At 42.9% G+C, this 23,888-nt stretch overlaps 2 protein-coding genes across 2 annotated transcripts in view; both read left to right on the top strand.

Annotated features, from left to right (window-relative positions):
• LOC102934118 (putative N-acetylated-alpha-linked acidic dipeptidase) overlaps positions 1–17,943 on the top strand; it is a 51,602-nt gene extending 33,659 nt beyond the window's left edge. The window contains exons 13-19 of the mRNA XM_037889548.2: positions 84–151; positions 6,161–6,252; positions 7,652–7,742; positions 8,319–8,583; positions 10,082–10,163; positions 11,944–12,036; positions 13,130–17,943. Of these exons, the coding sequence (XP_037745476.1) occupies positions 84–151; positions 6,161–6,252; positions 7,652–7,742; positions 8,319–8,583; positions 10,082–10,163; positions 11,944–12,036; positions 13,130–13,319 (881 nt within the window). The 3' untranslated portion in view covers positions 13,320–17,943. The remainder of the gene's footprint in view (positions 1–83; positions 152–6,160; positions 6,253–7,651; positions 7,743–8,318; positions 8,584–10,081; positions 10,164–11,943; positions 12,037–13,129) is intronic.
• A 2,942-nt stretch (positions 17,944–20,885) lies between these two features.
• The window catches only part of LOC102933727 (N-acetylated-alpha-linked acidic dipeptidase 2), a 46,915-nt gene continuing 43,912 nt past the window's right edge, over positions 20,886–23,888 (top strand). The window contains exons 1-2 of the mRNA XM_007063124.4: positions 20,886–21,121; positions 23,144–23,255. Coding sequence (XP_007063186.2) covers positions 21,040–21,121; positions 23,144–23,255 — 194 coding nt within the window. The 5' untranslated portion in view covers positions 20,886–21,039. The remainder of the gene's footprint in view (positions 21,122–23,143; positions 23,256–23,888) is intronic.

Consider the following 23,888-nt stretch of genomic DNA (forward strand, 5'->3'; position numbering starts at 1 on the left):
CTTATTACAGACATGTCTCCTCCCTCCACAAAAACACAGAGCCGACTTGGTTTTCTATTGTAAACGCTGACCCTGTCTTTCAGGAAACTACACTCTGAGAATTGATTGTACTCCGCTGATGTACAGCCTGGTGTACAGCTTGACGAAAGAGGTAAAGATACACTAAAATATCAACTGATGTAGCAACAGTAACTACCCATAGGAGCTGGTTATTGTACTGGATGTGAAACTGTTCTCATTACAAACAGACTTAGGCCAAAATTCTGCACAGTTGTCAGGGCTTCTGTTGATAGTAGTAAAATCTGTTATGGGCATCATCAGATAGTTAGGCCTCAATGGTCATATTCCACACTCATTTACCTCAGTGCCACCAGTGTGGCTGACCAGATGTCATGAGAGTAGTATTTGGCCATCAAGAGTTCAGTTTAATAATGTCACCCATTCACATTTCTTATATACTGGTACTATGGAGGGGTCAGTAGTGACTCCATAGTTAAGGTTATGTTGAGTTTTTCCCTTAAAACGTGTGTGAGGGAGCAGAGAAACTGGTGTTCGGCACAGCAGAGGTTAAATAAAACCTTTGGGTTCAGCTAGCCCCACCCCACTAGACCTACAGCCAAGGCTTGCCTGGAGGGGGAGAAAAGAAGGGAGCCTGGCTCAACTGGAGGCTGACTGGCTAGGAGCAGGAGCGCTCTGTCTGCCTGCCTAGTGACCTGCCAGCCAGCGCAGCCACTTGCGCCAAGTAAGGGCTCCCCTGCCAAGGAGAGGCTGCAAATAAGCCCCAGCACTTGGGGCAACTGGACTAGCAGGGCCACGCCCCAAATTGAAGAGACTTGTATGAAGTAGCCTGGGGAAATGGGTCTTGACTCCCCGCTGGGAGGGAGACCCCATCTCCCCTGTTTAGGGGTTGATCTGCACAGGGTCCTGGACTGGGACCTGGTAGAGAGAGCGGGTCTGGGTTCCCCTACCCCAGAGCCTTACAGACCAAAAGGCCAGCAATCTAACCACTAGGCCACCTGGAGGATACTATCACAATATTCAAGTCCCACAGTTTACTGGCTGAATGCAGCTTGAGTGTGACTGATGAGGAATTGGATGTGTACTAACTGGGTGGTCATTTGTTGAAGTGAAAGGGAGTTTGTTGTGGAGATGCGTGTGTTTGACTGTTACAATGTTTGGCAGGTAAAGCCTTTGAACAGAGTTTGGTGTGGATGTTAGGGTTGGTTGAACTGGGGATTTCCTTGATTTTTAATGACTGTATTAAACAAAAATGCACTTGTGCAACCTTTATTCCAAGTTAACAATATTTTGTGTGAAACGTTATTAGAAGAGTTTCAATCTGTAGATCATGACTTATCTAGTTATAAGAATGATTTACAGCAGTAACAGCTAATGTGAACAGGTTTTCCCTTCTGCGAAGTAATTCTGCTTAACTTCAAAATTTCAGTGGCATGCTACAGTATAATGACATTTCAGTTTCTAATGAGTAAATAAAGGTTTTACATACACCTTTGATCAATATATATATTGAACATTCCCCTCTTCCCCGCAAATAGCCATGCCAGATAAGTTGCAGCAATTATTTTACAGCCATGCGTGCTGTGAAATCTGTCTATTCTGGTACTTTTCCTAAGCACTAAGACTTTTCAAGGCATTCAAGGCATTCCAGCCTGCTGCATTAAACACAGTGTGACAGATATGGCCAACATTAAAGCCGAATGTCGAAAACAAGACTTATGAGGTTGAAAAAATTGGGTTTGTTTTGTCTGGAGAAGAGAAGACTGAGAGAGGACATAACAACAGTTTTCAAATACATAAAAGATTGTTACGAGGAGGAGGGTGAAAAATTGTTCTCATTAACCTCTGAGGATAGGACAAGAAGCAATGGGCTTAAATTGCCACTGGGGAGGTTTAAGGTGGACAGTCAAAAAAAAAAAAAAAGTCTAACTGTCAAAGTAGTTAAGTACTGGAACAAATTGCCTAGGGAGGCTGTGGAATCTCCATCATTGGAGGTTTTGAAGACAGTTTAAACAAACACCTGTCAGGAATGCTGTAGTTATTATGTGGTCCTGTCTTGAGCGCAAGGGGCTGGACTAGATGACCTATTGAGGTCCCTTCCAGTCCTACACTTCTATGATGCTAACATGTCCAATTTTAATTTCACCTAGCATATATTCATAGGGCCAGACTGTGATCCTCTTATTCTGTCCCAGATTGAGGTCTCAGTAGAGGAAGTTTTAGAACAAATTGATAAATTAAACAGTAATAATTCATCAGGACCAAGTGGTATTCTCCCAAGAGTTCTAAAGAAATTCAAATATAAAATTGCGGAACTACTAACTAGTAACCTATCATTTAACCTATCATTTAAATCAGCCTCTGTACCTGAAGACAGTTAGCTAATGTAATGCCAATTTTTTAAAAAAGGCTCCACAGGCAATCCTGGCAATTACAGGTTGGTAAGCCTAACTTCAGTACCAGGAAAACTGGATGAAACTATAATAAAGAACAGAATTATTAGACACATAGATAAACAGAATATGTTGGGGAAAATTCAGCATGGCTTTTTAGAGAAATCATGCCTCACCAATCTATTAGAATTTTGTGAGTGTGTCAACAAGCATGTTGACAAGGGTGATCCAGTGGATATAGTTTATTTGAACTTTCAGAAAGCCTTTGATAAGGTTCCTCACCAAAGGCTCTTAAGAAAATTCAGCAGTCATGGGATAAAAGGGAAGGTCTTCTCATGGATCAGTAACTGGTTAAAAGATAGGAAACAAAGGGTAGGAGCAAATTGTCAATTTTTACAATGGAGAGACATAAATAATGCCCCCCCCCCCGCACAAAAAAGGATCTGTATAGGGACCAGTGCTGTACAACATATTCATAAATGATCTGGAAAAGGGGGTGAACAGTGAGTGGGCAAAGTTGCAGATGATACAGAGTACTCAAGATAGTTAAGTCCAAAGCTGACTGCAAAGAGTTATAAAGAGATCTCACTAAACTGGGTGAAGGAGCAACAAAATGGCAGATAAAATCCAATGTTGATAAGTGCAAAGTAATGCACATGGGAAAAAATAATCCCAACTATACGTATTCAGTGATGGGGTCTAAATTAACTATTACCCCTCAAGAAAGAGATCTAGGAGTCATTGTGGATACTTTTCTGAAAACATCTCTCTTTGTGCAGCAGAAGTCAAAAAGGCTAACAGAGTGTTAGGAACCATTAGGAAAGGGATAGATAATAAAACAGAAAATATCATAATGCCACTATATTAGTCCATGGTACGCCCACACCTTGAATACTGTGTACAGTTCTGTTGCCGCACCTCAAAAAAGATATAGTAGAATTGGAAAAGATATAGAAAGGACAACAGAAATTATCAAGGGTATGGAATAACTTCCGTACAAGGAGAGATTAAAACGAGTGGCACTATTCAGCTTGGAAAAGAGGCAACGAAGGGGGGATATGATAGAGGTCTATAAAATCATGAATAGTGTGAAGAAAGTGAATACTGCCAGCAGATCGAGGGACGTGATCGTTCCCCTCTATTCGACGTTGGTGAGGCCTCATCTGGAGTACTGTGTCCAGTTTTGGGCCCCACACTACAAGAAGGATGTGGAAAAATTGGAAAGAGTCCAGCAGAGGGCAACAAAAATGATTAGGGGTCTGGAACACATGACTTATGAGGAGAGGCTGAGGGAACTTGGATTGTTTAGTCTGCAGAAGAGAAGAATGAGGGGGGATTTGATAGCTGCTTTCAACTACCTGAAAGGGGGTTCCAAAGAGGATGGATCTAGACTGTTCTCAGTGGTAGCAGATGACAGAACAAGGAGTAATGGTATCAAGTTGCAGTGGGGGAGCTTTAGGTTGGATATTAGGAAAAACTTTTTCACTAGGAGGCTAGTGAAACACTGGAATGTGTTACCTAGGGAGGTTGTGGAATCTCCTTCTTTAGAAGTTTTTAAGGTCAGGTTTGACAAAGCCCTGGCTGGGATGGTTTAGTTGGGGATTGGTCCTGCTTTGAGCAGGGGGTTGGACTAGATGACCTCCTGAGGTCCCTTCCAACCCTGATATTCTAGGATTCTATGAATAGGGAAGTGTTATTTATCCCTTCACATAACACAAGAAGCAGGGGTCACCCAATGAAATTAATAGGCAGCAGGCTTAAAACAAACAAAAGGAAGTATTTCTTCATACATCACAGAGTCATCTTGTAGAATTCATTGCCTGGGGATATTGTGAAGGCCAAAAGTATAACTGGGTTCAAAAAAGAATTAGGTAAGTTTATGGAGGATGGGTCCATCAATGGCTAGTAGCCAAGATGGTCAGGGATGCAACCCCATGCTCCAGGTGTCCCTAAACCTCTTACTTGCAGAAGCTGGGACTGGACAACAGGATGGATCACTCAAAAATTGCCCTGTTCTGTTCATTCCCTCTGAAGCATCTGGCACTGGCTGCTGTCAGAAGGCAGGATACTAGGCTAGAGGGATCCTTGGTCTGACCCAGTGTGGTTGTTCTTATGTTTATGTTCTTACATATACTTATTTAGATTTGTACAAAAATAAGAACGGTGACTTTATTCCCTAAGTAGTCCCAATGACTTGTGCTGTAAGGTGCTACTCATCACAAGTAAGGATATTCCAGTCTGGTCCACATTGATTTTTTAATCTGGTATTTTCTATTCATCTGTAACTCAAAATGTCCATTTAGGAATAGTTGGTTGGACTTCTACATGTAGAATGTCCATCTGCCCTTTTAGACCAAGAATCTCTCATTTAATATGCCGCATCTTGGCAGGTAGCGCAAGGGGAAAATCAGCTTGTGACCAGGTTGCTCCTGGTCTCGCAACAACCTACGGCTATGTCTCCAGTTGGGTGCAAAGATAAAGGGTTTTATTTGGTTGTCAATCCTCTCATGAAGGACACCCCCTGCAGCAATCTGACTCAGCAAGTCACTGGTAGTAAATCAAAATAATAGTCCCACATCAGAGCTACCTGCCCTCATGCTGGCACAGTCTCTGGTCGGTCCCTGGTCCCAGGCACAGTCTCTGTTCAGTCCTCTCTCACAGAGTGGGAGCAGGAAGTCCGCTCTCCCTCCCATCCAGTTCCCACATAGGTTGGGTTCTCCCCTTTGAGTCTCTCCCTCCAAGGTGTAGCGGGGCAGGGCTGACTGAGCCCACAGCAGTTCATTAACCCTTTCCAGGCCAGTGTGGGGTTTGTCTATGTCATCACACAAATCAACATAGTCATTGCTGACAACTGAAAGCCAGTGGCCCAGATTTTCAAAAGAGCCTACTTACATTGGGTGCCACAGTTTTCGGGTGCCCAACTTGAGATAGTTCTGGTCTAAATTTCATTGATGTGGATCACCCACAGCTTCCACTAAAGCCAGTGGAAACTGTATGTGTTCAGCACTTCTACCAATCAGACCAAAGGCTTCTCAGATGGAGCACCCAGAACACTTTTGAAACTGTTGGCCCAATTACCTAACAATGAACCTGATTCCATAACCCATACTCAAACTGAGTACCACTAGCAAAGTACACAGGATTAGGCCTAGTGATACCACAACCTATTGGTTGCTAATGTCTGAGCAATTCTAGACTTACACCACCCCTATCCTGGGCCAATACGTGACAAAATGCTTTCACAACATTACTTCATGAAGAATCTTGATCTTGACCTAAAGAGGTAAATGCAAATACCTTTTCGGTGCTGGGTTATTATTGTTGAGTAATTCCTTAAACAAAGAAATAAAAATGTAGCAATCCTTGAGGGAAAAAAATACCTATAGCTGTTGAAACTGCCGAGTAAATCAGAGGACAAACTAAAAATAGAGGCATGACATCAGCTTAATTATTATTAATATTTATGTGTGTCTATAGCACCTGTCATCTGAGCACCACAAACCACAGCACAAACAATAATTAAGACTCACTGCACTGTTGTGAGATAGGTAACTATTATTACACCTTTTTTTCAAATTAGTAGAAAGTAGCACAGAAAGGCTGAGTGATTTGCTCATGGTACCTGAGTCAGTGGCTTAGTCATTGTTCTAACTAGTCGACTTTATGTCATATCTGGTTGTGAATTTGTTGCTCAATAACACTTAAACTTGTATCTCTCTGTCTTTTTTTTTTTAAATGTATTTTTCTAGATACCAAGCCCAGATGAGGGGTTTAAAGGCAAATCGCTTTATGAGAGCTGGTATGAAAAAAACCCATCAACAGAATATAAAGATGTCCCCAGGTAAGTGACAAAGGGTATGTGCAGAAGTTAGTGTAGGTTGCAAAATAGGTTTTCTTTGTATTTTTAGCCACATGGAAAGCTGAACTCTTAAAAGAAATAGTGGGGCAGATCCTCAGAACTGGTGTAATTGTCAAAGATCCATGGACTTGCGATAATTTACACCAGCTGTGGATCTGTCCCCATACTCAGAATTGGAGGAATTACATATCACAGAGTAAATTGTCAGTATAGCAGGGCTTTAGCCACACGATTCCTCATAGGTTCCAGGATGCATCTAACTCCCTAGGAAACCACAGCTAAAATGGGATTATCTGCTTCCAAAACATTTGTGGGTGTGGTGTCAATTACAACATAGCCCATCTGGGGTTGAAGTCAGAGCTAAGTGTAATTGTTCTATGTTTAGAAGTAGGAAGCAGCGTTTTATTGTCATTTTAGTCTTTTTTCCGAGAAAGCATAACTAGTGTGTGAAAAGAAACAGTGATCCTTATTGTTATAGGTTTAGCAGTCCTTGGACTCTGCATTTTATTCAGTGCCTGGAGGAAGTAAAACTAGCCAGAATTTTTTGGAGCTGGTGTTTTGTTTTGTATGGTTTTCTTCAGTCTGGTCACATCAACAATTTTTCATCTTTCTCACTTCATCCTTTCTTTGTGCCTCTCTGAAAGGCAAGGCTCAAGCCCTAGAGCCCCCCATAATCTTCTCGGTAAAGGTCTCTGCAGCTAGCTGGGTAGGGATAGAAATCTTTTCTCAAATGGAAAAAGCCCAGAAGTTAGAGGGAGGTGGATTGGGCCAATACAGCATCATCCCCTACCCTTTACTGCCAACCACATGGAAAGCCTTAGATTCTGTAGCCTAAAGAAGACACTTTGTCTGGGTGAGAATGGGTCAGGGCTGCTTTTTGTAGCAATATCCCCCTTCAGATCTACAGGGATTGCCCCTCATAACATATAATGTTGATCCTGTTAAGTCATGACTAAGAGGTGCTGGGTGATGGGTCTATTCCCCTAGACCTGTCAGATGAGAGGCAGGGATTGACCAGGGTTCAGTAGAGACTCCATGTCAGAGAGGCTCCTAAGTGAGTGAGAATAAGGAAGTGGATTTGGAGCCAAATTCTTCCTTGCAGTAACTCCACTGAGTTCCATGTGATGAGTCTGGCCCACCGTGAACAGCAGAGTTGCTAGGAGATGCACATGGTGGGTGATAGGCGACTCAGGAATGACAGAGATTATGTTAAGGAGATGTTTGGAGGAAGAGTGTGGTGGGGAATGCCCTGGAATGGGGTGAAAGGGGTGAAATAGGCAAGAGAAAGGAGTGGGGAGTTTATTAATACGGTGCTTTGAAACATACTAAAAATTGTACTTAGATACCTTACTCAAGATCTGTTCCCTTTTCTTGTCAAAAGAATAAATAAGCTGGGTTCTGGCAATGACTTTGAAGTCTTTTTTCAGCGGCTTGGCATTGCTTCAGGCAGAGCACGTTACAGCAAAAACTGGGTAAGTCTGTCATCACACCATCTCATCACTGTCCCTCATAACCCACTGAATACCATCAGCTGGGATTCAACAATTATAAGCTCTTTGGGTCTGGGACTGCCTTTTTGTTCTCTGTTTGTACAGAGCCTAGCACAATGGGATCCTGCTCCAGGACTGGGGTGCCTGGATGTTACCGCAATAATTCATACATAGTGATAATAATAACTGTGAACTTGGCATGAACCAACGGAAACATAAAGGCATTTAGTTCAAAGTAAATGACAGGGTAATGACACAGAATTGTTTATGGCCAGTTGCTCTAAGAAAGCTTTGAATGCTGAAGTGATTTTTTTTACAATCATGACGGCTTTGATTCTTTCTGTGTCCACATTGAGAGACATGCGCAATTACAATAAGATAACAAGTCACAGTCTGTTAAGCAAGGTCTTCCCCTATGAAGAGGAGTATTGAAAATATGAACAAAGAGGATTGCTGTGACCCAGGCACACAAAAGGGAATGTTTTGCAGCATAGTCGAGCTGTCCAAACCAGCATTATAAGTAACACATTTTTTCATTCTTTTTTTTTTTTTTTTCAGAGAGTGGAAAAATACAGTGGCTACCCAGTTTACCACAGTGTCTATGAGACCTATGAGATTGTGGAGAGATTTTATGATCCGACTTTTAAGAATCACCTGACAGTGGCACAGGTACGAGGTGGGCTGGTATTTGAACTGGCCGACTCCGTGGTCCTTCCCTTTGACTGCAGAGATTACGCAGAGGCTTTAAGGAACTATGCTCAAGTCATCTATAATTTGTCAAAGAATCATCAAATGGAACTGATGACGTACAGTGTGTCGTTTGGTATGTACCGCCCTCCACCAGACCCTTCCTCTTATTATTATTATCTGTATCGTGATAGCATGTAGGATCCCCAGTCATGAACCATTGTGCTAGGTGCTGCACAAACAGAACAAAACTAGTCCCTGCCCCCAAGAAGATTACAATCTAATTAAAATAATGATTTTATTTTGATTTTTTTAAAAAGCAACCACGTGCCTAATTGCACTAGACCCTTTTGAATATCAGTTAAAATAAACCTCTAATAATACAAAAGGCCCAGCCCCCATTACAAAATGCAACCATACAATCAGAGCAAATGAATAAACAAACCCCCATTCTCTCCAGGTCACTACCCGTAGCCAGACGTCCAGAGAAATAAATGGGCTTTGCACTGTGGCCCTGAAGGTCAACAATTGTACGCTAATCTCAACAAATCAGGGGGAATGAATTACAAAGTTGAGTTGCCAACTCTTGTGGTTTTTATCACGGGTCTCATTATATTTGGTGTTTTTCTCAAAGCTCCATTTGCTGTCATCACATGACAATGGGGGAAATCTCAACTTTCATTTGAAACAAAAAGTAAGTCTCTAGCCCTGATGGTTGCTGAGAAATCTTGAAAAAGCTACTCCTAAAAACTCGAACACCAGAAAACAAAGTGATTACAAGATTGATTGCTCAAAAAAACCCAACCCTCATGATTGATTTTAAAATCTCATGATTGTGGGGGCTGACTCAAGATTTTTGAACTCTTGGGGTTGGAAATACTGAGGGTCCCTCACAGGAAAAAAACCCCACTGCCAGCAGCCGTCTCCTGCTTAAACTAAGCACCATGCCCAAGGAATCTTAAATCCTGCCCTGCATTGCCCTTTGCCTATCTTCAGTGGAGCCAGGATTTCACCCTGCAGACTCATAGATTGCCATTGCTGTGGGATGGAAAAGGAGTCACCACCTGGGCAGGCAGTTTCCATACCCCAGTGCCCCTCCTGGTTGCAATGTTTGGAGATACAAATATACACTACTAAAGCTGCAATGCAGCCCATAAAGCCAAATTAGTGCAGGTAATAGGAGCGACTGCAGTGCTTTGCACCAATTAAACTCTTGCTGATAAAATGCAAGGAATACATTTGTAGTGCCAAAATGACTCACCTGTACAAGAAGGGAAATACGCTATAAGGCAGCTTTATAACTGTGTTCTCACTTGGACTGGTTCTGGTATAGTTATACTGGTACAAAATCCGTGTGTGGACTAGGCCTTATTTATTTTGGTAAATAATTCTTCAGACAACCCAACACAAAAACAAAACCTCTCCCACATCTTCATGCGAGCTCTGTCAGCTCTCAGCGGGCATGTGCAATCATGTGATAGTGAGGACATTTTTGCTGTTTGAGTGTCTGAACTGTACACACACACACACTTCAGTTTGCCCTTTGTGCTATGAGAATTAACATGATCATGTTGGTTCATTGCCAAAAGCTAAACAGAACTCAAGGTTAAGCTCTTCCTTCCCCATCTCTGCAGACTCTCTCTTTTCTGCTGCAAAGAATTTTACAGACGCTGCCATTGACTTTCACAGGAGACTGCAGCAAGTAGACATCAATAAGTAAGTTCTACGGTTCCTTAGCCATCCAAACAAATAGTTTAATTCGTCAGGCCTAATGGGGCAGCCTTCACTCATGCTGTGAGCACTTATATAAACTATCTCATTAACAAGTGCCCACTAATGGGCCTGAGGATTGTACCAATTGTGTCCCTTTAAGGGTTATAATAATCGGGTCACCGTTAAAGCACAAATGTTTATTCAGTCTTCTGTTATACTTATAGTGCCAGATTCTCGTTTACATTAATGTCCCTTTCTGCCACTCATGGTCTCATTTTCTGACCCACAGCCAGGGTGGTGAAATGGGGCCTTACTGCAAATGAGAAGCAGATCAAGAATAGATAGTTGTTGGTCTTTTAATGGTGGCTGTTCTGAATTTAAATAAATTACAGCATTTGACTTATTTATACAAATTTGTGTGATGATCATCTCTTTAGTACCAGGACTGCTCACAGGGCTAAAGATGCAAGATACTAACTCTAAAAGGCTGCTGATTTCAACGCAGCATGCTGATGTATGCCCGCTGAGGATCTGGGCCCAATATTAAAGCTGGGTGTAATTGGTCAGCTGTTTCTTTTACATCCCATTTGCACATAAAAATGTTGTGGCTTTCTTAGTTCTCTCCTTTCTTTCTTATTTTGATTTTTGCAGCACCTCTCCCTAACTCTAGAAACATGAATTTCTGTTAGTTATCAGTTATAAGGCTTACACTTTAAGATTCACCCTTTGTAAATGGCTGGATTGTTTTTGTTTAGCTGGTTGGTTGGTTTTTGTTTTTTTTCTGAATCACTGAAATACATCAGTACAAACCAATGAACTCTACCTAAACTTTGTTTCAGCATTTTTAAAAAAAACGCTTGGTGTCTTTTTTTTAACCTGAATCATTCCATATGGCAAATAGTTTTCTATGTGTTGTTGAATGTTGCAACACAATATCAAATGGGATACCTCAGTTCAAGAGCAATTACATTAACAGAATTTTAGTTGAACTTAAGCAGTGACCAAATTCTGCTTTTGTTTATACTGGTGTGAATTTGGAACTGATGACGGTGGAGTTACTCCAGATTTACACTAATGTAGCTGAGATTTTGCCCTAGTGATTCTGCTGCAAAGCTCAGCAGTATGTCACACTGTACACGGGTTTCCAGTCCCATTGGTAAAACATTATTTATTATTTGTCAAGCATCAGTAGAGTGCTTGGTGCTGTACAAAACACACAGGTACACACAATCTCTGCTCCTAGAAACTTACATTTAAACAAGCACACAGAACAATTCAGGCAACACAATTCAAGGACCAGCCCAAAAATTATTCTAACATTGCAAAGTTCCTTTTTTAAAAAATGGAGAGGTTTTTTACATATAAAAATACCTACATTTTTACTGAAGTTGCTGAATTTGACAGGCTTCATGGAAGAAATGAGTATTAAAAAAGAATTGTATGGCGAGGGAGTGGTTGTCTTGAACATGACACTGGGAGAGAGTTTCAGATATAAGGGGCAGCTTGGGAGAAAGTATTTAATTATCCATTCCTTCTTACAGCACATTCCTTAGCACCTAAGAACAGCCTTACAGAACCTTCACATTATGTGCCAGACCCTCAGGGTAGATTGATATAGGTCCGTTGACTTCTGTGATTGGATTCACAGGTGTTACACTCATTAAATTCTACAAGCTGTGTTTAGATATATATTGTAAATCTGAAGCTGTGAAAGTTTTAGTACAGGATGCACATGTTCAAAGTACTCTGAGGCTAAGATAGTCCTCTGTTGCTTTCTTTTCAGCCCAATCGCTGTAAGATCGTCGAATGATCAGCTTATGTTTTTAGAAAGGGCTTTTATTGATCCTCTTGGTTTACCTGGCAGGCCATTCTACAGGTAGGAAAACGTTATCTAAAACAAACTTTACTTGTTTTTTGCCTAATAACTCTAAGAAATGTCAACCATTTATGATTTACAGGTATCTGCAGAGTGTGAACAAGAATGGAAAAGTATTATTTAGCACGGGAAAAGGGGGCATAACTAAGAATAATAGGGTAAGAAAAAGAAAGGGAAAAATTAGTCTGAATATTAGGATAAAATTCAGTGATATTGTATAAGGGCCTGATCCAAAGGCCATTAAAGTCAACAGGAGTATTTTCACTGATTTCAGTGGGCTTTGGATCAGGTCATGAGCATTTGATCCTGTTCCCATTAAAGTCCAATCCAAAACCTCAAAGCAATGTGGAATCAAGCGCTAACATTCTCCTAAAAAAAAAAAAAAAAAAAAAGGGTGCCCTAACACATGGAACAGTTAACCTTAGACTGATCATAGTGGTACAAAATATAGTGAAAGACCATCACTGCAGTAGTAGGAAAATAGATTTGCTGGTCTCTAACATTTTAACCAAACCATTGAATCTTGTTTTGTGGGCAGAACTAGTTGAGCCTTCTGTATCCTTCTCTCACTCCAGCATAGTGCAGAACATTCACCTTTCCTGAAAAAAGCAGCCTAACAAGAGAAAACGACATTAATATTGACAATCCTTGTACTTTTAACAACTCCTGAATAAATCTCTGTCAAGGCCAGTTTACTGACGCTTTAAGCGTCAGCCTTCCTAACTCAAAGTACTCTTCAGGGCCAGAAACCGTGGTTGGTTGTTTTTTTCCTTTAATCAAAAACATTGGGAAAGAAAAAAACATTTATAATCCATGTCGCCACTCCTCCAGGACACTGGCATTCACATGGACTAATTTAGCATGTTCATAGGTGTGCTTAGAAGATATCTGGGGGAGAAATGGGAATTTTAGTTTTTTGGTTTTTTGCTTCATATAGTATAGTGTCATTGCTAAAAGAACCGTATTTATGTGCATTCCTAATACTAAGGATTCGCTTTGACAGCTGATATATTCATTGGATGAGGATTTATTCAGAAAATAAACATTTGTTCTATTGTCATAATGTGCAGTATTTTTTTCTCTTTCCCCACAGACACATTATTTTTGCTCCGAGCAGCCACAACAAGTACGCTGGAGAGTCATTTCCAGGGATCTACGATGCCATGTTTGATATTGGAAACAAAGCAGATCAGCGCAAAGCCTGGGAAGAAGTAAAGAGGCAGATCTCCATTGCAGCCTTCACTGTGCAGGCTGCAGCAGGGACGCTGAAGGACCTCGCTTAAACATATCAGCAACATACTCAGAAGGGAAAGACTGGAGTTGACAGCTGTGGAGCCCTCAAAAACAGAGCATTTACAGACAGGAGGAGGATTATTTAAAAACCTTGTTCTTTGCAAACAGTCCAGTCCGGTCAGTCTCCCTCTCTCACTTCCATTACATTTAACAACATTAAGGTATGATCCTTCTGAAACTCTATTAGGAGAGAGTGGAGTTGAGATCATTGTTCAAGTGAGATACTAAATTAAAAGACGTTCATTTCAAATAGCCACCTCATATTTAAAAACAACGCCCCCCCACACGCACACAGAAAACCCCTGATTTCCTTTCCACTTAACATGTTAAATTGCAGAAATCACAATTTTTGTAGTTTCACAGTTGTGCAATGTAATTAATCTAATATATTAGCCTGATTGTTTTGATGATTATCTTGTAGTACTTTTATCAGTAAAACAGAACAGTCACCCTTATTTCCAACACTTTCTAACATATTAGTTAACTTTCTAGTATTTTCTACAAGGTTGCATAAATATACTCTGGGTGATGCCCTTGCAACTCCCCCATTGCACAAGGAGTCACACAATGAGATGGGAATATCTCCTTAAAATGGTGTCACAGATGGCATGGGGGAAAGGTAGCAATCATGGAGAGTTCTGGGCTGAGAGCTCAGGTGACTCGTCTATGTTACTTTTCTCTTAGCATCTTGAAGCCATTTAAAAACAACAAGAAACCTCTCGGTCACTATTAATAAAAAGGTGGATGGGAACAATAAATGTCAGCCGTGAAATGGCCTCGCACAAATAGGCTTTCCGCCTGAGGATGAAGATCTATTTATTTGTGCCAAAGGTATTCCTAACTAAATTTATTTGTTTGTCTGTTTTCAAGGTATTTCTAATGCACAAGCAATTAGAAGCAAAGGAGACACTGATGACTTTGAAAGAGCCAAACTATTACTGTCTTCCTTAGACTCTCCTTTCAAGTTTTGCTATAAGTACAGTACACCTGCCATCTGTAAAATTTGTAGAGAAAAAAAAAAGTGGGACAAAGTACAAATTTAAACATGTACGAGTCTGGCATGCAGTTTACTCTATGATCAGCTGTGGCTGCTCTACTGAGCACACAAGCCAACTCAAATCAGAGAGAGAAAAGACTTTCAAAGTTAGGTCACCTCTCCAATCCCCTGCCTCTTGGATTTTTCCCAATTATGTAGTTCCTTGTGCTTTGTCCTGCCAATTTTAAATGACCCAAGAAATGAGGCTTCCAGCAGTTTTCTTGGAAGATTCCTCCATGTTCTCGTGGTTCTCACTGTCATGATGACATCCCCCACCCCCCAAACTTTTTGTTGCACCATAAACTATTCCTCTCCTTCCTTCATGTTTGCACCCTTCAGTTACATGGTTATTATCCCCTATAGCAGTGGTGGGCAACCTGCGGCCTGTCAGGGTAATCCACTGGCAGGTTGCGAGACAGTTTGTTGTGACAAACGTGCTGGCCGCTGCCTCCCACAGCTCCCATTGGCCAGGAACAGCGATCGGCAGCCACTGGGAGCTATGCGTGGCCGTGCCTGCGGATGGTCAATGTAAACAAACTGTCTCGCGGCCCGCCAGCGGATTATCCTGACGGGCCGCAGGTTGCCCATTACTGCCCTATAGTCATCATCTGGCCCAGCTGTGCATATTTAGCTCTTACTCTTTCCTCATAAATCAGTCCCTCAGATACTGCAGCTAAAAAAAAATAATGGAAGTGGTCTGGCACATTACATCATCCAGTTGGTTTTCAGATTTTTCTGCATCTGATTTTTATCTAAAGCTTTGATTTATTGAGCATTCTTTTTCTCTGTTCTGGGTTTCCCCCCTCCCCCCCACCCCGCTCTCTATAATGCTCTCAGCAGTGCTAGCACCAGAAAATGACACTTACTCCTTAATCAGTCTGATGTTCTTGAATAATTTTTTTTTAAAGTAAAGGGTCAGATTATGGCCAGTCCTGCAAAGATTCCCAGGGAAATATGGGGAGGAAGTATACAAAGAGCTGTCCCCCTTCTCTAACCTGCCTCTTGCTTGCATCACTGTACAAAGTCCAGACAACAACAGCACAGTCCTTGCTTTCCATAAGTGATAGCTCCAGACTAGTGTGAGCAGTGGCATTATTGGACATAAGGGCAGAGCCATGGCTCCTCTTCCCTTCACAGCCAGCTTGTGCTTAGCTGTCTTAATCACCCTTTGTTTGGCAGCTCCTTTACACATGCTGCTGTGGTGGTGATGTCTGCTTAGGAGCAACCAGGAAAGTAGAGGAATGAGTGGTCAGTGCACTGAGTAACTTTCTGTTGTGTGCCTCCTTTTCCAACACTACTGTCTAAAGGGAAAGAATGAGGGTAACATTTGACATTTATAAACCAAGAGAAAGTGTGGCAAGGCTTAATGTTTGACTTGTACCAGTTAATGGAGCCATCTAGTTAGGCTATGCCTGGGGTGCAAATAATTAGCATACACTTACCAAAACTTGTCTGTTAATATTTGTGAGTTTCTTTACATCAGCAGTAACATTTATGGTCCCTTGATTATAAAAACTGAAAGCCAAACAAGGAGATTTATTACCCAGGTGGGGAGCCCTGCTTAAATGGATTTTCCTGGCAGTTTACTAAGGGATGCTTCCTGAAAAGGGATCTGTGTGGACACAGGAATGCATCCACATGGATCCATTTGCAGAATGTAGGCCCAAGGGTGAAATTCACTGTGGTACAGGGGTCCAGTGCAAGTCTTATGTACTAATTACCTTTCACTTAAACAACCTAAAGGCCTTTTGTTGGGCTTCTGCACTGAGGAATTTCACTCTCAGACATTGTCAGGCTCTATTTACCAGAGTAACAGTTTTGGTTGTCAAAGTGCAGAAATTCATCATCTCAGATTAACAAAGATGGGCAGCTGAGTTAAATCACGAATTAAACCAATTTCTTAATCATTAAAAGGGCTCTAAAACTCTGAATAGAAAAGTTACCTATGGCCAGGATCCACAAAGGAATTTAGATGTTATGATGCTGAGTATTGCACATTTGCTCTTCTCAAAATCCCCAAAGACAAACTCACCAAGCTTGTTAATCAAGGCATTGATTTGTACACCCACAGTTACCAGCAGATTATTTTAATTGTAGTTAGTGTTTTTAAAAGCACCTGCCAAAAGGCAGAAGGAAGCCAAGTATAAATTTAACCAGTTATGAGGAAACTTTAACTAACATTGTTCAGTGCTTCCTTTGTTTTGAGCAATAGTATTAAAAAATGTGGTGGTGACTTAGAAAAACAACAGTGTTTACTGAATGGATTAATTTACAAAATATGATCAAGAGATGGGATGCTGTCAAGTGTCACCAAGAACTCCTGTCTCCCCAGAAGACTATTCATCTTGCATATGCACCGTCTTAAAGCAGACAGGGAACACAACCATGCACGAGATCAATAAAATGACACAGGCCTCCAACATACAGCTGAAGAGAAACTCTGTTTCTGAGAAGGGAGCAGCATATTTGTAGGAGAGAAAATAGGAGAGGGAGAAAAATGAGGGGAAAGAATGAGAAAGAGACGGACTGAGAGAGAGGAGCCGTGTGACAGGGAGGGACAGAACAAGGGAGGAGCACCTTCTCCCCAGTTTAGGAGCAGGGAAAGCTCGACCTATTCCCCCCGCCTTGGGAAAAAAATGTTGCAGCTCCAACTGCTCTGCTCCTGCCTGGTTAAAGAAATGATGGTTTTTTGGTGGCTGTTCTCCCTCCTCCCTTCCAGAGAAATAGTCAGAAGCATCTCCAGCCCCTCTCACCAAGCTTCAGAGTAGCAGCCATGTTAGTCTGTATTCGCAAAAAGAAAAGGAGTACTTGTGGCACCTTAGAGACTAACCAATTTATTTGAGCATAAGCTTTCGTGAGCTACAGCTCACTTCATCAGATGCTAAATCATCACCAAGCTAAAATTTCTCTTTGTCCCTCGGAGAATGGGTTTTCCTGAGGCCTGTATATGTTGTTTCTGTTGTTTTCCCACGAGGCAGGTAAATGGGATAACGACTTAATGCTGTTGTTTCAACACAAGGTTCCTCAGTGGCATTCATAAACAATTTGTGTGTGTGTGTGTGTATACATGAAGGTGTTCTAGAATGATCCACTGGGAAGAAGAAAGATACGTGCTTGGTGTGTGACTCCTTATACAGACCTCCACCCCACCCTTTTATTCTAGACACAGGACAATATTTTAACATATTACACTAATAAATGGCTAAAGTGCATGTGGCCTTCTAGTGGCTGGTCCACAGATAAGAGTCTACTATAGCTCTCAGCTAGAGGAATTAAGGCTGTAGCTGAAGTGGTAGAACTACTTTTACACTTGAAGGTCCTAGGTTTAGTCCCCACTGTTGACCCCTAGTACTGGTTGTGACACTGAATGGACCCATACATAGCAATAAAATCACATCATACTTTCTAACTGGTGCTAGTCTCATTCTCATCCTCCTCTCCCACTCCCCTGTTCATCATCACATGCACTATTATGTCTAACTTCATCTGTTAATGCCTAAAAGCAGAAATCTGTCAGTTTGCTGTCTGTTAAATGCCACACATGCACCTGCGGTGCTAAATAAACGCTAATAATACACCATGTGCTCCCAGCTGTCATTTCTGTAGGTGGAATTCCATCTGGCATCTCAAATGAGCTACTGGAGTGGAAGGTTTCTCTGTTCCGAATTCTAGTGAGAGCTTTGCAAGCTGTCATCAAGTGGTTAAAAACAATAATAGTAATCACAAAACTGGACATGCTTCTCACTTGTCCAAGAAAACCAGGCACAATCTGACTAAGGTGCTAAAGCCATAGATGTGAGTGAGAGCAGAATCCCCAAGTGATATAATTGTGTTATCAGTGTCTGTTCTGAAAAGCCACTGCCAAGTCCCTAGGAAGTGATCTAAACATTAACCAGATCTTCCACCTGTTTTTGAATGGCTTCAGCTCAGCTGCCTGTGTTTGAGGAAGGAGTTTTATGCAGAGCACAGTCATTTCTTTTAGCGTTCCTTGCTGGGCTCATCCTTTCTGTGTGGTGGTGAAAGGAGAGCTGAGGTCATGTCCAGGGGTCCCCAGGAAGCTTTCACACCTTCAACCTTAACCTATAATCTGATCTTATAATTGGATCCAGTGTGGACAGGTCTTTGTGCCCCTTGACTTCAGTGAGGCTCTGCATGGAAGTAAGAGTCCACCTTCAGGATCAGGGTACTAATAGGCTTTAAAAGAAAAATGTGCAATTGACTAGCAACTTTCCACTTATCTTAGATAAGATGTCTGAATCCTTGTGTAAGCGGGGGAATAGTCCCGCTCTTGTAGGGAACTTTCCTGGCTTCTGCACTACCCCGGTGAAGTGGGCTAGCGAAAGGATCTGATTCCTCACTCCCACTTCCTTTACCCGGTGGCCTCCCTTCCCTTGAGGACTCCCCTTCCACTCTCCTGTCTGGAGAGTCCTCGTAACCCCAACAAGGCTGGGCCCAGGATTCCTGGAGGGCTCGACCCCCAACCCTGCTGTGGTCACCTAGGACAGGGGCTAGGGTGTCCCCACTCCGGGGTACTCTCTCTGCACTGGGCACTTCTCTGACCCACTGACCATTATATACAAGTTAAAGCAAATGCAAGTTATTTAATCAACAATTAATTTTAAAAAGAATAAGGAATAATGGGAAAGGTTAAAGGAAACACATCAACCCGCTCTGTGGCAGGGAACATCACAAACAGTGTCTCTGGAATGTCCGGGCAGTTCACAGTCTGTTCCTTGTGAGTCCCAGGCCTCCTTCTCAGGCCCTGGCTGTGCTGCAGGGATGCTGTGGGTTGGACACTCACTCTGGTGGTGACCACACACTCTCAGGCTCTAACTGGTAGGACCCTTCTTCCCAGTGTCGCCCCCGCCCTGTCGGGGTTACGATCCAAGCCTGGCCTGCAGAGTCTCTTGGCTGAGGCGTCTCCCTGTGCTGGGCCCGCTGCCCAGGGTCCCCCTCGCTCTCCCCAGCTGCTCACCGCACCCAGCTCCGGACTGCTCCAGCCCCAGCTCCACCACTCTGTCTCTGCACTGCTGCTGCTCTGCCTCCAGCTCCCTTGGCTGCTTCTTTGGCCCCTCTGGCTCTGGTTGCTGCAGCTCTGCTCCCAGGACAGGTCTGCTCTGCAGGCTGCTTCTGTGACTCTGCTCCAAGCACTGACCTGCTTCCTGGGCTGCTTTTCTGGCCCCTCTGGCTCTGGTTGCTGCAGCTCTCCTCCCAGGGCAAGTCTGCTCTGTCTGGGCTGTGCCTCTGGCTTTGGGGCTGCAGCTCTGCTCCCAGGACAGGATCTGGCCCCTCTGGATCTGGCACAGCTCTGCTCCCCAGCTCAGCAGTCTCCTGCTTTCTCCTTAGCTTGGCCCCACTCTGTCTGACCCAGGCAATTCCAGCTCACACGGTGGATGGGACCACCCTGGCCTCCTGACTCCCTGATTAGCCTGCCCACCCTGTCATTCAGGCTGACCTGGAGCATTGGCCTCTCCCTATTGTTCCTGGGGGCTGTCAGTCTCAGGGTCCTGATTCCCCATCGACCCTTCCCCCTTTTTAGTACTGGGAGCTAGCAACTAAAACACCCCCACTGAATGTTAGTAAGGGGGCAACAGTCCCCTTACACTTGGGCCTGTGTCCCAGCATGTTGTACTTAGCAGTACAAATCCATGGGAAGAAGTTCCATGGGAGATTTGGCTAAGTAAGAACTGCAAGATTTGCCTGTAAGAGCCTTTGGAACCAATCACAGAAGCTACACAAGGCTGCTGATTATGGGCAACAATTTTGCAACTTTTGGTTTCAGGGTCAGCTTAATTGGATGAGTTTTGTAAATAATCCCAGAGACAGTGGAACTCAGTTGTACTTAGAGTTGGTCCAACTATTCATCACAGAGCCTGTTATCAACCTGACAATAAATAACAATAAAGAATCAGCAACAGCCCTTCATGCTTCTCCAGCCTTTTCTTCCCTTCCAACGCATCAATCTAATCTCCTACTGTAGCCCATTCTACCATAACAAATGGCAAATGAATATAGAAAGAGTAACTTTTAAATAAAAGCAGGGGAGAGAATTGTCACAAATTGTCCTTCAGAACAACTGCTCTCCTTTGTGTTGCTCTGGGTCCATTTTAGATATAGATATTTTCTTGCTACTATTTTCTGGTCTGTGGGTGTAAAAAAAAACACTTGTTTTATCTTAAAATGTCCTTACAGAGATAAAATTTGCCTCAAAGTCTTACAAGGGACCGGGGCAGAGATTTAGGCAATCCAGGTTGCATCCCTGCTGCTGCCACTGACAATAGCCTAACCTTGGGCATCATTTAAATCTCGCTGTGCCTCAGTTTCCCCACCTGTAAAATGGGGGTGATTACGTCCCCGCTGGTGGGGAGCAGATTGAGGGTCTCGGATAAAAGACGCTGCTGCTAAGCCTTATAACAGAAACAGCCCGCAACGCAAGCACAAGATTTTCCTCCTGGCGCCTCCCTTGGTGGAGCAGCTGCCCTGCCGCTCGGCCTCGCTTGGCAAGCTCCGCTCCCTGCCAAAGGGGACGGGCCCAGCGGGCCGCGGCTCGCGGCGTGACACATCACACGTGGGCTCGTGCTTCGCTCGGCCAGGGCGCCACTCGCGGGGAGCAGGGAGACCCGGCGGGGGCGGAGAGGGGCCCTGGCCCCGCGCTGTGCCTGGGGGCTGGAGCCATGGGCGGGAGGCAGGGCGCCCTGCGCACCGGGCTGGGCTGCGCCCTGCTGCTGGCCCTCTTCCTGCTGGGCTTCCTGGGAGGTGAGTATGGAGCGCCCCGCGCGGAGACCAGCTGGCGCCCCACAGCTCAGCCAGGGATTGAACCGGGGATTTACAGACTGTTCACACACACACTCGCAGCGTCACACACACACACAGCCCATCTCCTCCCCGTACACACACACCCCCCTCATCTCCTCCCCATAACACACACACATTCCCCATCTCCTCCTCCCCCACACACTCCCCCCCTCATCTCCTCCCCATACATACACACACACCCCATCCCTCCCACTGCTCCTTCCCCACCCCAGTGCATAGTCTCCTCCTCTCCCTCTTCAAATATATGCAACCCCTTTTCCCCCACAGGCACATAACTCCTAGGCACTCAGCCCTCCACACCCAACTCCCCGGGTACTATTCTATAGACATACCTCCACTTCCACACACCATCCTCCACCATACAGTCCCCTTTATTATTTCCATCTCCCAAACATTTACCAGGTCTGCACTTTAAACTTCCCTACTCTGTGTAAAGAGAAAAGGGGTACTTCTGGCACCTTAGAGACTAACCAATTTATTTAAGCTTAAGCTTTCGTGAGCTACAGCTCACTTGATCGGATGCATGCAGTGGAAAATACAGTGGGGAGATTTTATATACACAGAGAACATGAAACAATGGGTGTTACCATACACACTGTCTGAAACCTACCCTGTGTGTGTGTGAAGGTTAAGAATAGCACCCAACCAGAGGGATTTTACTGCTTGTCAGCGACTTCCAAAATACTCACCTTCCTTAGAGGGTTTCAAAAAAAGGCTGTCCTCTCCTTCCATTCCCAGCCACCTGCATGACTGGGGTGAGGGTTTATGTGTGTGTGTCCATGTTTACTGCTAAATTGACGGAGTGAACTGGTAGCTTCTTAACAAGGAGTCTGATTATCTGATTCAAGAAAAACAGTTTGGAAATTACAGAGGGTTGTGCTTTTCCTCCTTGTTTTATTGTAAAAGGTGGGGATGCGGCTTCCATTTGCTGCCATCATAGAGTTTAAGGTCTGAGTAACTCTGAACCTTTGGGTTTTGAAATAAGGGACTGTCAACTGACAACTCACAGGTGGGTTGCTGCACTCCTATGGGATCCCCATTTACTCCAGTGGGTCTTTGCATGGGCACAGAGGTCTGACTGTACAGTCACTTGCAATATAGGGCCTAAAATGCTTAAAACTGATCAGGCTAAACATTAAAAGGATCTGGTCAATCTCAAACAAACAAACCAACCCAATACTTCTGCCCTTTTTCAAAAGAAACTTTTTTACAGAACACATTTAAGATGACTATTACTGAAAGATGCTAGTGAGAAAGAGTCTCTTTCAGTTTTCCATTGTGCACTTGACATCACTGTTGTGGATTGTCAGTTTCATTGAAGTCATTTTCCATGTTTATGTGGGTTTTCTGCTACAGAGGAGCAACACCACAAACATTTGCAAGGAATGACAGTATTTGACAATGCAGTATTTGAAAATACTTTTAACTTTCCCCCTCCTCCCCTGAACACCTAATAACTATTATGGGGCTGGCAGGAGGTCGTGGAATCCAAGGCTTTCATCCTGAAAATGCTCATGCACATGCTTCACGTTAAATACCTGAACAAATTCATTCAGGTAGGGGTCAGTCCCTCTCACTGTTCAGCAAAGGTTCACTGTGAATATGATGGGTCCGATTCTCCTCTCATTGTGAACTGGTAGTACTCCATTCAAGTTACAGGTCTAAAACTGCTGACAGAAGAATCTGGTTAAACGATATTCTATATTTATCATGTGTGCTCATATAAATACAGGAGTGACCTGTCACTTCATCATGATCCAGTAACAATAAACATTTTACTTTGTAATTCCTTTTATATTTTAGGCCACAGTCCAGCAAACACTTAGGGATCTGCTAAAATGTAAGCATGTGAATAGTTCCATTGACTTTAATGGGATTACTTGTGTTTAAAGTTAAGCATGTTCACAAATACTTGAGCATTGTAGGGCTTGGTAAGTATCAGACTTTAATGATATTTTTCAGGCTGGTTAATGAAACCTACTAAAAAAACAACTAGCTCAGCAGATGCCTATCAAAATGTGAGACAGAAACTTGTGGCTGAAATGAAAGCAGAAAACATCAAGCAGTTTCTTGGGTAAGCTTTATCCTTTTTGGTTTTCAAATAATTATATCAGCCACAAAAGCCATAAGTTGTAACATTAGCCCCATGGCAGAGCATTTGTTGGCTGTGCTGTTATGATATCTTTTATGTTTTGGGATTACTTGGTTTGTGCACAATGTTGAGAAAAGAAATAAAACATATGCTCTCATTTTAATGGTTTTTTCCAATAATAATTTTTAGAAATTATTGTACTCCAAAGTGTCCTTTTCCCCAAATAGACTGATAAAGCTTGAAAAGTAGAGGATGTGATATATATATATAATATTTCTATTTACACAAGTTATTTTTTGTATACTTGCTATATAAATGTAGATGTTAAAGGAATACATAGTGTTGCAAGACTGTGCAGACAAAACTTATCTACATGCAGACCACTGAAAAATCTATGGTTTGAACAATATGATTTTCTCATTGAAAAATTCATGCTGTTAGGTATGTTGCTTTTATTAAGGTTATCTATGCAGTTCTGTAAGTTCTCTGTTTTTTTTATACAAAAGCCTTTCCATTATCTGAACTCCAGCTAGTTTAACATTTCCCCCCTGCATCTTACATTATTTAAGTCCTAACATCAATAAAGAACTTTGCTTTAGTCTCGAACAGATACCT

The sequence above is a fragment of the Chelonia mydas genome, chromosome 1 (genome assembly GCF_015237465.2).
Source record: "Chelonia mydas isolate rCheMyd1 chromosome 1, rCheMyd1.pri.v2, whole genome shotgun sequence".
Classification (NCBI taxonomy): Eukaryota; Metazoa; Chordata; order Testudines; family Cheloniidae; genus Chelonia; species Chelonia mydas.